The sequence below is a fragment of the Diabrotica undecimpunctata genome, chromosome 3, assembly GCF_040954645.1.
Source record: "Diabrotica undecimpunctata isolate CICGRU chromosome 3, icDiaUnde3, whole genome shotgun sequence".
NCBI classification, from domain to species: Eukaryota; Metazoa; Arthropoda; class Insecta; order Coleoptera; family Chrysomelidae; genus Diabrotica; species Diabrotica undecimpunctata.
In genome coordinates, this window is record NC_092805.1 from 50,928,382 (window position 1) to 50,946,006 (window position 17,625).

The 17,625-nt window shown below is 35.3% G+C and overlaps 1 protein-coding gene across 1 annotated transcript in view; it reads left to right on the forward strand.

The window, feature by feature from the left end:
• Nucleotides 1-5,547: 5,547 nt before the first annotated feature.
• LOC140436790 (myrosinase 1-like) overlaps nucleotides 5,548-17,625 on the forward strand; it is a 33,535-nt gene continuing 21,457 nt past the window's right edge. Inside the window, exons 1-5 of the mRNA XM_072525879.1 lie at nucleotides 5,548-5,747; nucleotides 6,269-6,348; nucleotides 8,856-9,056; nucleotides 12,171-12,527; nucleotides 16,510-16,604. Of these exons, the coding sequence (XP_072381980.1) occupies nucleotides 5,701-5,747; nucleotides 6,269-6,348; nucleotides 8,856-9,056; nucleotides 12,171-12,527; nucleotides 16,510-16,604 (780 nt within the window). The 5' untranslated portion in view covers nucleotides 5,548-5,700. The remainder of the gene's footprint in view (nucleotides 5,748-6,268; nucleotides 6,349-8,855; nucleotides 9,057-12,170; nucleotides 12,528-16,509; nucleotides 16,605-17,625) is intronic.

The following is a 17,625-nucleotide window of genomic DNA, read 5'->3' on the forward strand; positions in this document are numbered from 1 at the left end:
ATATGTCTAGAAGATTCGACGAAGTATGTAATCAAAACAATGACAAATTTGAAGAAGTCTCAAGAACATTTGATAAGATACAGAAAAATGTAAACGACAAGATAGAAGACGTAGAAGAGAAGATCAAACATTTAGAGAGCATGATAACTAATACAAAAGTGCTACCACCAGTTAATACAACAGCCTTAGATCCGGTAGTGAAAGAAGAATTACCTAGAGACGAAACGACACATAATATGAGATTCAAATTGCCAGCATTTGATGGAAAGTCTTCTTGGTCCATATACCTTAGACAATTTGAAGCTATTTCAACAGCCAATCATTGGACAGAACAAGAAAAAGCTGTTTCCTTGACTGCTGCTTTACGAGGTGATGCTGCAGATATCCTAAGATCGATTCCTAAGGGTCAAGAAAAATGTTACCAGACCTTGTTCACTCGACTAGACAAACGTTACGGAGATGCCCATCTACAACAAGTCTACAAGGCGCAACTAAGAAGTAGAATTCAACGAGCAAGTGAAAATTTGCAAGAGTTTGAAGCAGATGTTGCTCGTATAGTGCGGTTGGCTTATCCAGAGGTACCAGACAACATTTTGGAAGAAATTTCTGTAGATACCTTCGTCAATGGGTTAAGAGAAAGTGAATTACAGAAAGCTTTACGACTAGCAAGACCGAAAGTTCTAGATGAATCGCTCGCTATTGCCTTGGAACATGAAACAGCTAGTCAAACTTCACGGAGTCATCGAGTAAGAACCATTGAAGAAGGCGACGAACCAAACGATGAACGTCTGGAAGAAATGGTACGAAAAGTAGTTCGTAACACGATGCCGAAGAGACGTGAGCCCAGATGTTGGAATTGCGGTGACGTAGGTCATATTTGCCGTAATTGCAAGAAAATGATACAACAGTCGGAAAACTAGAACGGGTCGACAACAAGGGGCAACTGCCGACCTCGAGAAACACAGCCCCCATAGTAACTGTGAACATTACGTCCTCAGGTGGAATTCATAGCTTGTACATAGAGGGTCGTATCAATAATAAATGTAGATCGTTTTTGGTAGATACAGGTGCAACCAGAACTATTGCACGGCCAGAAGTAGTGCGAGGCCATCTTAAATTATCGCCCGCAACAGTTAAGCTTAGAACAGCAACTGGTGAGATAATTAATTCATATGGCGAGGCTAATATATCAGTATCCATTGGCCAGACCACAGTGAAACATACAGTATTAATTGCAGAGATCTCCGATGCGTTCATATTGGGGATGGATTTACTAAGGAAAGTTGGGGCTGTATTGAATGTCAAAGATGGATTTCTCGAGATCAGTGGTGAAGAGTTGCCGTTTCATGAAGACAAAGAAGATGTTATCAGCTTAATAACTACTTGTGACGTAACAATACCCGGTAATAGTGAGAAAATTTTGATGACCAGACCTGATGGTTACTGCCGAGAGGGAAGTTTAAGGATGGTCGAAGATGTGAATAATGCCGAGTTCCTAACGGCAAAAGCTTTGGTGAGAATTCGAGATGTCGTTCCTGTAAGAGTTATGAATTTAAAGGGAACTGCTATTAAGTTAAGTAAAAGAACTTTGATTGGACAGTGTGTTCCCGTGGCTTCGATTTGTTCCATGAATACTAATGAGAAACCGTCGAAATCTAAGTATCCAAAGGAGCTCGTTGAGACGATGATTAAAACGTGCCAAGATCTTGATGATGAACGAACTAAAAAAGTGAAGTCTATGCTGATAGAATTTCAAGATGTTTTTGCCATGGATATCAAGGATAATGGCAAAACAAGCATAGTAAAGCATAAAATTCATACCGGAGACGCTCAGCCAATCAGACAACAACCTAGACGACTTCCATTTGCGAAAAGACATGAAGCCGAAGACATCATCAAAGATATGAACAAACAAGGGGTAATTGAACCATCAAACAGTCCATGGACATCACCAGTAGTCCTAGTAAAGAAGAAAGATGGTTCAACACGTTTTTGTATTGACTACCGACAGCTTAATGCAGTAACTAAAAAAGATAGTTATCCTTTGCCCAGAATAGACGATACTTTGGATACACTTTCTGGTTCTCGTTGGTTCTCCACACTCGATCTGAAAAGTGGATATTGGCAAGTAGACATGGAGCCAGCCGATCGTGAAAAAACCGCATTCTCGATAGGATCAGGGCTTTGGCAGTTCACAGTTATGCCCTTTGGTTTATGTAATGCCCCGGCAACATTTGAAAGAATAATGGATGCAGTTTTAAGAGGTCTAACATGGAAAACATGCCTGGTTTATTTGGATGACGTAATTTTAGTTGGAAGATCCTTTGATGAACATGCCAATAATCTAACAGAAGTCTTTCAACGATTGCGGGCAGCGAATCTGAAGTTGAGTCCGAAGAAATGTCACTTGTTTCGACGAGAAGTGAAGTACTTGGGACATATTGTAGCAAGTAATGGTGTAACAGCTGATCCTGAAAAACTTGCAGCAATTAAGGATTGGCCAGTATCAAGAGATAAACACGAAATTAGAAGTTTTCTTGGCCTATGTACATATTACCGACGTTTTGTCAAAGGATTTGCCAACATCTCCAAGCCATTAACAAAGTTGACAGAAGAAGGCAAAGAATATACATGGAGCGAAGATTGTCAAAGAGCTTTCGAACACTTACAAATGGCTCTGATCAGCGCACCGATTTTAAGCTACCCTAGACAGACAGGAAAATTTGTGTTGGACACCGATGCAAGCAACAGTGCTATAGGAGCTGTTCTTTCCCAAATCCAAGATGGGCAGGAGAAAGTCATCGCTTACTTTAGCAAAGTCTTGTCAAAACCAGAAAGAAACTATTGCGTTACCAGGAGAGAATTGCTAGGCGTAGTGAAGGCTTGTGAGCATTTCCATAAATACTTGTATGGCAGAAAGTTTCTTCTTTGCACGGATCACGCTGCTCTAAAATGGCTCCTACAATTTCGTAATCCAGAGGGCCAGATGGCAAGATGGTTAGAACGATTACAAGAATATGATTACGTGATCGAACACAGGGCTGGCAGAGTTCATTCAAATGCTGATGCCCTTTCGAGACGGCCGTGCAGTGGAAATTGTAATCACTGTCTTAAATTAGAAGAACAACTTTGCCCCGTGAGACGAACCACCGTCATTAATGAGCAATGGCAGCCTCAACAGCTACAAGACGCTCAAGCAGATGATCCATGTATAAAAAGAGTATTGGATTGGATGCGTCGAAGTAAAAGACCTTCTTGGCAAGACATTAGTGCATGTAGTCCAGAAGTCAAGTGTTACTGGAGCCAATGGAATTGCCTAGTGCTGAAAGATGATCTTCTGTATAGAACCTTTGAGAACGATGATGATACAGAAACTAAGCTTCAGTTAATTGTACCTAAAAGTAAAGTGTCGGAAGTATTGCGTCAGTTGCATGACGGTGCATCAGGTGGACACTTTGGTATCACGAAGACTCTGCAAAAGGTTCGAGAACGGTTCTATTGGGTGAACTGTAAAGATGATGTAAGAAGATGGTGCCGGAAATGTCAACTGTGTGCAACCAGTAATGGTCCAGCTGGTAAAAAGAGGGCACCCATGAGACAGTACAATGTTGGTAGTCCTATGGAAAGAGTAGCAATCGACATTGCAGGTCCACTTCTAGAGACAAATGATGGAAATAAATATATCCTGGTAGCCATGGATTATTTTACGAAATGGACTGAGGCTTATGCGATACCAAATCAAGAAGCTGCTACCGTTGCAGAGGTACTTGTTAAAGAATTCTTTAGCCGATTTGGTGTTCCCTTGGAGATCCACTCCGACCAAGGGCGAAACTTCGAGTCAACCCTTTTCCAAAACGTTTGTAAATTGATTGGTGTCAATAAGACCAGAATGACACCCCTGCATCCTCAATCAGATGGAATGGTCGAGAGAATGAACCGAACAATGGGTAAACACCTGTCCAAGGTTGTATCAGAACATCAAAGAGATTGGGACCAGCATATTCATTTATTCCCAATGGCCTACCGCTCGGCCGTGAATGAAACTACAGGCCAGACTCCAACCTGCCTGATGTTAGGTCGTGAAGTTCGTTTACCCTGCGACCCAGAGTTTGGCTGCAGACCTTCCGAAGAACATGTTGCAAGCGAAGATTATGTCGACCGCCTGAAGTTAAGAATGAACAACATTCATAAACTTGCCCGACAACACATCCAGATAGCCAGTGGCAGAATGAAAGATCAATATGATTCTCGATGCAAGAGTGAAAGCTATGAAGTAGGTGATCTTGTTTGGCTTTATAATCCACAACGTCGTCGAGGCTTGTCTCCCAAACTGCAAAGACAATGGGAAGGTCCATATGAAATTAAAAAGAAAATAAATGACGTGATATACCGAATTAAGAAGTTGCCGAAAGGTAAACCAAAAGTAGTTCATATAAATCGTCTTGCACCATATGCTGGCTCAAATGAAACAGAAGAAGCACGAACCCTTCAACATGAGATCAGAGATGACCGGCGACCAAGCTTTAATGAATTTATGTCAAATTACGCAGAGAGAAAGAGTGCTAGATTCGGCGTGACCACAGAAGTTCAGCAGGATCTTTTTAGTGTTCCGCATAACGTCTCTCTAGCCCACTGTGTTGCCCAAGATCTTGAGATGACTAATGGAATCTCATCCGTATTTTATAAGAAATTCGGTCGTTTGGACGAGTTAAAAAACCAGCAGCCTAAAGTTGGAAGAGTACTGAGATTAGAAGATGGTTCTCGATCTTTGCTGTATATGGTGACCAGGAAGTCGTATACAGACATGACAAGGTACGAGGATATATGGCGTGCTTTAACTAATTTGAAGAAAATTGTATGCAATTACGACATCAAGAATTTGGCCTTACCCAAGATAGGCCATGCACTAGATAATCTGGACTGGAAGATTGTCAGAAGCATGCTTGAAGTAATCTTCCGAGAAATCGGCGTACGAATTACTGTGTGTTGCATTAACCCGATGAGATCGTATCCTTCAAAGTCAGTAGACTGTTATTTCTATCTAAAGGGTTCATGCAGAGCTGGAGAGTCCTGTAGATTCCGCCATCCTGTACCTACATATAGAGTTGCTGATCGGGACGATCAGATTTAAGAGGGGAGCAGTGTTACGAACATGCTCTCGGCATGGCCCAGGTAACGGTTGCATTGCATCTCGAAGTTTCGCGGCGTATCGAGTGCGAGAGAGAATAACCGGTCACGTAGGCGAATTAGAGGTGGGACAACGCCAGAATATTCTCGAACCTAGTAACTGTAGTATATATAGGTAACAATGTTAGAAGTAGTTTAGTTAATAAGAGAGTACCGAACTGTAAAGTTATAAATAAATATATGTATATAAATTCGAACCGCTCGTTTTATCTCGCTACAATAGTATTTTAAAATAAACATATCTCTTTCGCACTGGCTTTTCAAGCATTAAATATTATATAATCAAGATATAAATTCATAAGTATTGACACTTGGCAAAGCCAGAGAGATACGGTAGCAAATTGATTTTGTATAAACATTACAAGGCATATTTGCACTTGTTTATCGAATAACAATCAGCTCTTAAAAATTCAAGTATTATTAGAAGCTCGTTGATATTATTTCTATATATATTATTGAAACATTTAGAAATCTACAAGTAAAAGTTTTTGGTAATTTTTTATAATTTTTATTATGGTTTTTAGAAAACTTATTTTGCCAGTACTACTGGCGTACTATTGGTAAGTTTTACAATATTTATTATCTTAAGGTTTATGATCTGTTTCTCTATTTTTTAGCCTACATTAAATATTTTTTTTTCATGAAGCTTCCTCTATTTTCCTCAGATTTGAAACATTTAGTTTACGGATTGAACAATTGTTTTTAAAAGCTACATGGAAACTAAATTCCTGTAGTTGGCTGTATACCATGTATCACAAAAAAAAAATTGTTTAAAAAATTTCCTTTATAATATTATACCTTTTATAAAGGAAATTTTTAAACTTTGGTGGTTTTCATGGTTTTTTATTATAAATGGAAATCCCGGTTAAAAGCTTTACAAATGTTTACAAAAACCCTAGGATTTGTTCATGACAACCAATTTTGTAAATATTATAAAGTATATGTTATACATATATTTAGTAATATTTAAAACTTATATTGTTCTGAAGCTATTTTCTTATTTCATGTTAATACAATATACTACTTTAAAACTACTAAAAACAGTAAATTAAAATTTTACTCATGACCAATCTTATTTTAGTACTGCTGAAACAATAAATAATAAAAGATTTCCAAAGGATTTCTTCTGGTCCTGTTCAACGGCTGCGGCTCAAATTGAAGGTATGCCTTTTTCTACACATACACACAAACATATGTATATATGTATGTATATATATAAATATATATATATATATATATATATATATATATATATATATATATATATATATATATATATACAGATTACATACAATTAAAGCTAAATTTAAAAGACGAAAACTGGATCTCTGTTTATAATTCCACAAACATAAATAATACAACTGAGGAGTTTATCAATACACTACAACGAAATATTGACATAACAACTAAGGAAGTACAAATTCGAAAAAAATCAAAAAATAAAAAACCTTGGATCAATTTAGAATTATTAAAAGCTATTGAGGAAAAAAATAATTTGTATAAAAAATCTAAGAAACACCCCAGTGACATGAATATCATTAACGAATATAAATTATCCAAAAATTATCTCAACAGATTATTAACAAAAGCAAAAAAGAAATATTTTAATGACTTAATTGATAAAAATACTGGCACTTCAAAGGCCTTTTGGACATGTGTCAAAGAATTGTATGGTAGAACAGTAGTTAAAACAACAATTGAGCAGATAAAGACACATGATAATTTAATAACAGATCATGGAAAAAATGGAAGATCTATTTAATAACTATTTCAGTGATTTGGGAAAAAAATATGCTGAGAGAATTGATACACCTCTCAATTATGTTGAAGAGATTGAGTATGTAAAAAATAGCATATATTTATTTCCAACGAATGAAGATGAAGTCATTAAAACTATACATACACTAAAAAATAAAAAATCGCCAGGTATAGATACCCTCAGATCAGAATTGTTAAAAGAGGTTGCAGAACAAATTGCTAAACCATTGACCTATATAATCAATAACTGTTTCAGATTAGGTATATTTCCCAATGTATTAAAAACAGGTATCATTAAACCGCTTTTTAAAGGTGGAGATCGTAGTGAACTTAGAAACTATAGACCAATAAGCTTGACTTCGAATCTCAGTAAAGTAATCGAAAAAATTATAAAATCTCGTCTAAATAATTTTTTTAAAGAAACATAATATATTATCTGAAAGTCAATATGGCTTTAGAGAGGGAAGGTCTACAGAAGATGCAATTGGTAAATTGGTAAAAAATATTTACAATGCTTTAGATAATAAAAAAGCTTCTTTATGTATATTTGTAGATCTCCCTAAAGCATTTGATACTGTAAACCACAAAATACTGTTACATAAACTAAAAAATTACGGCATCAGAGGTGTGGCCTTCAAATTGTTAGAGAGCTACTTAAGTAACAGACAGCAAAAGGTAACTGTAGATGGTAAAATCAGCATGACCAGAACTGTGACTTACGGAGTCCCGCAAGGAACGGTGTTGGGGCCGCTTTTATTTACTATTTATATAAATACATTACTTACATTGCAGACTTCAGGCCAGATCATAAGTTTTGCTGACGATACAGCTATTTTTTACAGCAATAATAATTGGAAAAAGTTAAAGAAAAATGTCGAAATGGACTTTGTAAAAATAAAAAAATGGTTTCAACATAACCAGTTAACATTAATTGAAAAAACTAAATACTTGCCATTTTCGTCATACACCACTGGGTTACCAAACTTCAACCAACTTGAAATTGACAACAATTCCAGAAGCAGAAAATATTAAGTACCTTGGTATTGTAATAGACAGAGACCTAAAATGGGATCATCATATCAAATATGTAGTCCAAAAAATAAGAGGTTTACTCCCAAAATTTAAATATCTTCGCGACTTCTTAGATGTTCACCACTTAAAGATTTTATACTATTCTCTGGTACAATCACAATTAACCTATGGGATTATTGGATGGGGTGGAGCGTACAATGTTCACCTTAAAAATCTAAACGTTATACAACATTGGATAATTAGAATAATATATAGAAGGGGTATAAGATCTTCAGTGGACCAATTATTTACAGACAGTCATTTTATGGATTTAAACCAGTTGTACTCCTACAAATCATTAATATATTTACACAGAAAAAAATCATTTCTGAATTGTACCCACCATACATATCAAACTGGAAATAGAAACTTAACGATATTAGTACCAAAAAAAAGGAAAAACCATTGGCCAACGTTGCATTGATTTTTTGGGATCAAAAATGTTTAATTGCTTACCATCTACCATCAAAATAATACATAACTATAAAAAATTAAAAAAAAAAAGTTAAAACAATGGATCCATGGTAACAGATATAAATTGCATGAAGTCATGAACAGCTATTAATGAGTTTTAATTTCAAATAAATGTTATATTTTTAAATATTATGTTTTACTAATTGTTATTTGTCAACAAATTTTTAAACATTTTAAAAAAAGATTAAGGTAGGTCGGTCGACCTAACACCGAAGTGTACATATAGCAGCGATTCAATTGCAAAATGTCCAATTTATATCTATAGAGGCACGTATATTTTCACAATACAGTCACATAGCCAATATTTAAACAAAAATTTTCTGATTTGTGTTGTACATTTCTAAAAATAACTATTCGATTTTTAGGAGCTTGGAATGAAGATGGAAAATCAGAAAGCATGTGGGATTTTGTTAATCATATTCAACCTTCCCCAATCGTGGACAACAGTACAGCAGATGTAGCATGCGATTCTTATCATAAATATAAAGAAGATGTAGCTGCCTTAGTAGCTCTTGGAGCAACCCATTACAGATTTTCGATAGCTTGGACAAGAATATTACCAAGTGGTAAGTATTACCTATTTTTAACCCTATAATTTACATTATGCAAGTGGTTTAGCTCAATATCGCAGAAGTTACAAAAACTACAGTCTTAATTAATTATGAAAGCTTAGTGTTTTAGTATAATTACAGTAAACATTATAATATATACATGTACCAATAAATAAATTAAAAATTTAAAAGTCTAGTATGTTTCAATTGATAATGAACGTTTTATTAAGCACATTTGCTTTATTTTTACGTTTTTATAGTAAGTACTATTAATTTTACCAGTGAGTTTAATATACTTTTTATTTAGATGTTTAGGAGATTGGGAGCGAAAATCCTTTTTCGTGATTATAAACCCCAAGTATTTAAATTTATCCTTTCCTTTAATTGTTACGTTGTCGTCAATCTGTAGATCTTCTATGTCTTCTTCACGTGTAGATAGGTACTCTGTTTTCGCGAGGTTATTATCTAGGCCAGCCTTGGTATATTCTTCTTGTAGTTTCTTCATAATGTAACTGAGGTCTTCTTGGTCTTGTGCATTCACTACTTGATCATCTGCAAAGCTTCACGTATATATGTATTCGTTTCGTACCGGTACTCCCATGCCTTTGCATCTTCTTTTCCATGCAATCAAGGCTTTCTCTAAGTATATTTTGAATAGGGTTGGTAATGTGGAACAACCCTGAGGGAGCCCTTTTGTTGTGGTAAAGTCTCATATGATTCTTGGTCCCATTTTAATGGACACTTTATTTTCTTTATACAGAGCTTTTGTAGCTCTCATGAGTTTCGTCTGTATTTCTAATTTGTACATTGCCTCCCATAGTTCTGACCTTGGTACATAGTCATACGCCTTTTTCAGGTATACAAATGCCAAATGAATATCTCTATTTTTTGCTTTTTTCTTTTCCAACAGTTATTTCAGTGTGTATATGTGGTCTATGCATTATCTTCCTGCTGTGAAGCCTGCCTGATCTTCCCCGATTTCCTTTCTATCGTTTGCTCTATCTTTTCTCTCAGTATCTGCCTATTGATGATATTGCGCTTATTTCTCTGTAGTTTTCGCATCGTATTCTATCTCTCTTCTTAAATATAGATGTTATATATGCCCCCGTCCATTCCTTTGGGACCTGTTCTCCATTTATGGCTTTCTGAAATAACCATTTTATCATCCGGTATAATTTTTTTGAGCTGTATTTTATAAGCTCAGGTAAGATGCCTCCAGCAACCTTTCTTATTTTTGATTGCTTTTATAGCCGGTCTCATTTTCCTATCGTTATTTCTATTTCTTGTTGTGGGGATCAATTTCGTCTTCGCCTGTTTCCTTTTCTAATGAATCGTGGTCTTTGTTCTGTTAACAGTTCCTTGTAATAGTCCTTGCATTATTTGTCCTGTATCTTTTCCAATTTAATTTTTTTTTCAGTTTTGTTTTAATTCTCTCAGTACTTTCCGTGACTCCAAAGTTCTTGTACCTCCTATGTATGTTTAAATATTTAAGCAGGTTCTTTCCAATTCTTTATTCTTTTGTTGTGTTATTTGTTTTTCACTTCTCTATCTTTTTCTCTATATTCTTTATAAACTTCGTCGTTGTTTGTAGTCAGCAATTTTCTGTATAGTCGCTTATTTTCTTCAATTATTCTTTTTGTTAGTTTATTTATTTCATAATAGTCTTGTTTATTTGTTATATGTTCTTTCTCTCCAAGGGCTTCGAATGCTGCTTGTTTTATACTAGCCTTTATATGCTCGTATATTTCTTCGATGTTGTTGTATCTGAATTCTAATAATTTTTGGTCTAGTCCTTGTTTGTATAGTTCTCCTATTGATTGTTCTTGGAGTAGTTCTCTATACTGTATTGTTTTTCTCTTATAGTGTTTAACAGTTCTTCTGCAGAGGGGTTTTGTTATGTTTCCAATTAATGCCCATTTTTGCTGTCAGTAGTTTATGGTCAGTTCCACATTCTGCTCCTCTTCTGATTCTCACATTTTTTATCTTTATTGTGGTATCTTGTTTGACTATTAAGTACTCTATTATCGATTTTAGCTTTCGTGTTTCTTGTGTCCATGTACATATATTTATGAATATTTTTATGTCTGAAGAATCCGTTGGTAATTTTTTGGTTGTTTAGTTCGCATAATTCAATCAGACGTTCTCCGTTATCGTTTTGTTCATCCTCTCCAAATTTCCCCGCTACTAAAAAAATGTCACGCATCCAAACTGTCCTATGCCTATGAAGACGTCTCCACATCAAATAAGTGATAAACAATTTATCAGTAGAATTATCGCTGCTCAATCTATCCATAATTCAAGTTTTTACAAAAAGCCTGGTAAAATATTATTACAAATATGTGGTTATGTCGCTACACCCTCCTGACTTTTTGACGGTCGGTCGATGGAACACGAAAGAGTAATGTGAGTTTAAAAATAAAAATACAAAAGTTGGTTGTTAGCCGTCGGGCGGTTGGTCGTGGTCGGTCGGGCAGTCTGATGCCTAAGTTATTGGTCCGTACTTCTTTCACAAAGGCTGCTGGCCACAATGTTACAGTTAATGGTGATCGCTATAGAGATTTTTTTATTCCTACATTGAGCAACATTGAACAACAAAACGGCGCAACATGTCACACAGCTCGTGCCATAATTGATTTATTGAAAGAAACGTTTGGTAACCGCATAGTTTCAAGTTTCGGACCCGTGTTTTTGATCACTCGAAGAACAATATTCACCGCGTTATTGCCGATATAGGGCCACAAATGTTGGAAAAAATTCATCGAACATTGGACCTCTATATACTATATATATTAGACTACATCAAAGTCAGCCGTGGCCATCGTATGTAAGAAATTATATTTAAAATAAAATGCCAAAAGATTATCTTTTGAATAAAGTTAATTTCATGCCAATTAAAAAAAAAACTCATCTTTATTTAATTCCATTTCAAAGATTTATACCTCTAAAAAAACACTCATTATATGGATTTATCAGAACTTGTAGCTATTCTATTCTTAATATGACCACATACTTCATTTCTAAACCTTAAATCTCTAACCTGATTGTCAGAGAATTTTGTATCGTTCGAATTTTAAAAAAGTGTCATAACTAAATATTAATATAACAAAAAGTTGATTAAAATATTTTTAGGTTCTAATGAGACCGTGAATCCTTTGGGTGTTGCTTATTACAAGAAGCTAATAGCAGAACTGAAAGCCAATAATATCGAACCTCTCGTAACAATGATCCATTTAGATATTCCGGAAAGTCTGGTTGCAATTGGAGGAATTTGGAATGATAAATTTCCATATTGGTTCGAAGATTACGCTAGAGTACTTTTTAATGAATTTGGAAATGATGTTAAGTATTGGTTTACAATTAATGAACCACATCCACTATGTATGTATAGCCAGGCTGATATGGCCTATTTTTGCGCAGCTAATTTAATTAGAGGACATGCCATGGTTTGGCATCTCTATGACAGAGAATACAGAGAAAAACAAAATGGTAAGTTTATAATATTATTCTTTAAAAGGGAAAATATCACCAAATTTTTTTTAAAAATAATTTCAGTAGGTGAAGGTTTCCGAGGAAAGTTTAAGCAGTCAATATGTCGCTCATGCTAGCTATTTGAACCAATGCCGTACCTTTTTTAATATTTGTAAATATGGCCTTTACAAGGATATGCCGTTCCCCTGTCCTAGTTTTATTGTTTGTTTTTCTTTAATTTCATTTATTATTTCTGACTTCAGTATTCCTCGTTCCGAATAAGCAATCTGCAGACCCATATCCCAAAGTTCGCTGTTGTGCCCTTCAAAACACCTGACTGCCGGTTGCAAAGTCAACATACTTGCTCCTGGAATTCTTCATTTATCTTTTAGTTTTGAGAGTAAACTTTCCCTTGAGATATTTTTATAGTACCCACGATACTACCAAACTTCTGGACATTTCTGTCGTCCCCACCAGGCCATTGTAAGAATAATAGTTGCCATTTATACCTCTGGTGCGGCTTTGGAATTATAGCAGCGTAGTCTGCTATCTCTTTGGCCTACGATATACAAGGCAAGGCTAGGCCATTCATTATCATTCAGCCTCAAAAGTCCGCTACTGATCATAGCCCTCTTTCTCGTGTTTCCAATCCCGTCTATCTTTCGCTACTCTCATCCAGTTTTTATTTTTTTTCTTAAATCGTCAGCCCATGGTGTAAGTGGTCGACCAACGCTTCTCTTGTCTTCTCTTGGTCTCCATTCCAATTACCTCTTTCTCCGTCCTCTATCTCCATTTTAGTCTGGCTATTCTGTCGATGACGTCAGTCACCTTGGTTGTTCTCATGACCTCTTCGTTTTTTATTTCTCTTTGTCTCGCAGTTATTCCTAACATGGATCACTTTATTCTTCTCTGTGTGACTCTGAGTTTGGTAGCTGAGGTTTTTGTCAAGGTTGTTGTTTTTGCTCAGTTTGTCAACACTGGGAGGACGGATTATTCAAATACTTTTTTCTTCAGGCATGTGGGCAGCTCACTTTTAAAAGTTTCTCTCAATTTTCCATATACTGCACACCCAAAACCAATTCTTCTCTTCAGTTCAAGGGTCTGACTATCCCTGCCAATCATAATTTCATGTCCTAGGTATTTATACTTATCTACTTCTTCTTCTTCTTCTTTCTTGTATGTAGGTTTTAAAGCCTGTTTCTTCTTCAATATTAGTCTCCTAAATTGTTTAAATGATCTCACCATCTTTTTCTTGGTCTGCCAATACTTCTTCGTCCATTTGGTAACTTATCTCGTGCTATTTGTACTATCATACCCTCCGCCATTCTACTAATGTGTTCGTTCCACTCCTGTTTCCGTTTTGTCACCCATGTCTTCTATATTGCATGCTCTTCTTATATTTTCGCTTCTCTCCCTATCCAACAGACTTTTCCCTGATATTCGTCAAAGTATTTTCATCTCTGTTGTTTCTAGTAGTTGTCTCGTTTTTGATGTTTCAGGTCTTATATGTATCTCCGCCATATATGTTAATATAGGTCTAATTACTGCTTTATAGATTCTTGTTTTTGTGTCTTGTTTTAGGTGTTTGTTCTTCCAGATTGTGTCATTAAGAGATCCCGCAGCTTTACTTGCTTTTAAGCTTTGTTGTTGTACTTCTTCTTCAACATCTCAGTAACTAGTTATATCTCTTCCCAAATATCTAAACCTTGCTTCCTGCTTTATTATTTTTCCATCAATTTCGATTTTACATCGTAGTGGGTATTTAATTTGTTGTTATACATTTGGTTTTTTCTGCTGATATTCTCATATTGTATTTCTTTGTATTATTTTCCCATCAATTTCGATTTTACATCGTAGTGGGTATTTAATTTGTTGTTATACATTTGGTTTTTTCTGCTGATATTCTCATATTGTATTTCTTTGTATTATTTTCCCATCAATTTCGATTTTACGTCATAGTGGGTATTGAGATGTTGTTATACATTTGGTTTTTTCAGCTAATATTATCGTATTGTATTTCATCGCTGTTGTATTGAAGATGTGTGTTAATTTTTGGAGCTCGTCTTCTGTCTCGTCGATTAATGTGGCGTCGTCTGCACATCATAATATTTGGATTTCTTTGTTCCCCATTCTGTAAAAGTTTCCAGCTGAAGTCCGTTTGAAGAGGTTTACTCTCCGGACACTGGAACTCACTTAAAGCATGGGTGTATGTTACCTGAAGTAAAATTTAATTAAAATATTAAACATCAAATAATATTAACAACATCATGTACAATCTTTGGTAACATTATATATTTTAAAGGGTTTCTACCCTAATATTTTGGTGGCTCAGGCATGGTAACCTGTATTTTTAACCTGATGATGGAACTGTTGTTCCGAAAACGTTCGTGTTTTTAATGTAGCCCTTTTAAGGGTTTTTATAAAATATACCCATTTACAAAGATTAACCTCTTAAGGCGATATAACTTTGAACTCTATAGACTTTTTGGTGATGCAGATATTGTGAAGACCATCAAAATAAATCGCCTAAGGTGGATGGGCCACGTTATGCGGATGGATGAGAGTGATTCCACTAAAATAACTATGCTAAACAGGCCGTTTGGAAGAAGAAGAAGGGGGCGACCTTAACTCAGATATCTGGACGATGTACAGGAAGATCTGAGGGAGGTTGGAGTGAGGGGCCGGAGAAGACAGACACTCGATAGGGAAGGATGGAAGAATGTTTTGAAGCAGGCCAAGGCTCACGAAGGGCTGTAGCGCCAACTGATGATGATGATTATGGTCCATGCCACGTTTTGTTAGGGTTTCTATGAGTTTGTATGATTTACTTGATCAAACACTATTTCGTAATCGATAAAATAAAGAAATACGTCTTTTCAATGAACTCAGCATTTTTGTAGTAGTATCTGGAGGCCATATAATGCCTCCCTCGTAAAAAGCTTCGTACGAAATCCAAATTGATTGTCGCTCAGTTTCTCCTAGCATTCTCTGTATATACATTGATGTACAACTCTAAGTAGAATTTTCAGAACGTGGCTCATCAGACTAATAATTAATCTGAACTGTGAGCTTCTATTTGCTTTATTTTTCTAGGGTGTGTGTCTATAAATGACAATCTAAGCCAGATTTTTCGGAAGATTTTGATGGTATATATTGTGTTCAGTAATAGTGTTGAAGTTTAAAGATTTTCCTTATCGATAAGTTGTATTGTATTTATTGCGTTTGTAACTTCTTATGTTAGAATATCAAGTATTATTTTTTAAACTGTATTCATTTGTGATACTTCATTACTTGTGATACTTCATGTGATCACTAAACACTCACAAAGTTGTAGTGAAATTTATTTATATTTGTGACTTTGTCGTTCTTTTTGTATACACTAAAGTGGTCCCATTTTCTTAGTAAATCCCTCAGTTCCCCATATCTGCTGTTCATCCATACTTCTTTCGCTTTCCTGATTTTTGTTCTGATTATTCTTTGAATTTCTTTGCATATCGCTTTATTTTGATTTTTGTAAGATCTTCGTATGTTCATCAGTTGTAGGATTTCTTTTATCATCCATATATTTTTTGTTTTTTTTACGTTATCTTATATTTGTTCTGTTTTTATGGTTGTGAATGTTGTTTTGCAAGTCTGCCGATCTCTTTTGATTCCTTCGATGTTTCACTTAATTTTTTTCTGAGTGTATCATTGAGTATTTTCTCTATCTCTGCTTGTACATCCATATGTTTAAGTTTCTCGAGGTTAGGTTTACTCTTTTTATTGTGTTTGATTTTATTTAGTTTAATTGCGATTTTACCGACAACAGAATTACAGTAGGAACCGATATCAGGTCTGGCATATGCTTTAAGTTCACTGAATCCATTTCTATAACTTTTGTCAGTATATAATAAATCTAATTTTTTATTAAGTTCTTTTGTATGCCCATGCTTAGTAGCATCATACATGAAAAGCCCATGTGCTTTTTATGTATGATGCTACTAAGCAATATAACTTGTAGGTAAAGTTTCAATCGTCCTTAGTTCCCATTGGTCGGAACCAGAATCAAATAGCACAGATGATATTATTGCAGCAGAGACAGCAAGACAATTTACCGTAAGTAAATTTTTGTTTAAATCTATATTACAATATTTAACCATCAAATTAAATCTATAATTTTTTTAAGCCCTTCTCTTTATTTGGATTGTCGAATATAGGCCTGTCCTAATTCTCGCCATTCATCTCTGTTGTTTGTAAGACGTTTCCACATTGGTCCTACAGTTCTTTTAATATCGTCGCTCCAGCATATTTGTGGTCTTCCTCGTGGTCTTTTGGCTTCATATGGCCGCCAATTCCCGATTTCTTTATTCCATCGGCCATCCTTAAGACGTTCGTTATGTCCAGCTCATTTCCATTTCAGTTTGGCTGCCTGTTCGGCTGACAGCATCTTTTACTGTTGTTCTATTACGAATGTCTTCATTGGTTTTATGGTCTTTGAGTGAGATATCCAGCGTCTGTCGTTCCATAGCTCTCTGAGTTTTTTTGATTTTCTCCATTTTATTTTAGTGAGTGTCCATGTTTGAGCTCCATATGTAAGTATAGGTAGGATACAGAAATTAAACACTTTAATTCGCAGTCTTTAAGGTATATTTTTATTTTTAAGTACGTATGAGAGTCTTCCAAATGCTGCCCGTCCCATCTTTACATGTCTGCTTATTTCGGTAGTCTGATTTTCTTTGCTTACCTTGACATTTTGACCCAGATATGTATATTCATTTACGTGTTCTATCTCTGTCCGTTGGATGCTTATTATAGATTTGTCATCTTTGTTTGACATTAGTTTAGTTTTGCTAAAATTTATTTTCAGTCCTTTTTTTAGTGATTGTGTGTGTATCTCCTCAATCATCGTATTCAGTGCATTCCATGTGTCAGCTATTAGTACTACATCATCTGCCTATCTAGGATGGTTCAAATATCTTCCGTTAATAGGGATTCCCTTATTTTCCCAGTCTAATGACTTAAAGATATCTTCTAGGGCACTTGTAAATAATTTTGGAGATAGTGTAATCCTTGTCTTACGCCTCGGTTGATTTTTACTGGTCTTGTTTTGATTCCATTACTCAACTTCACTATCATT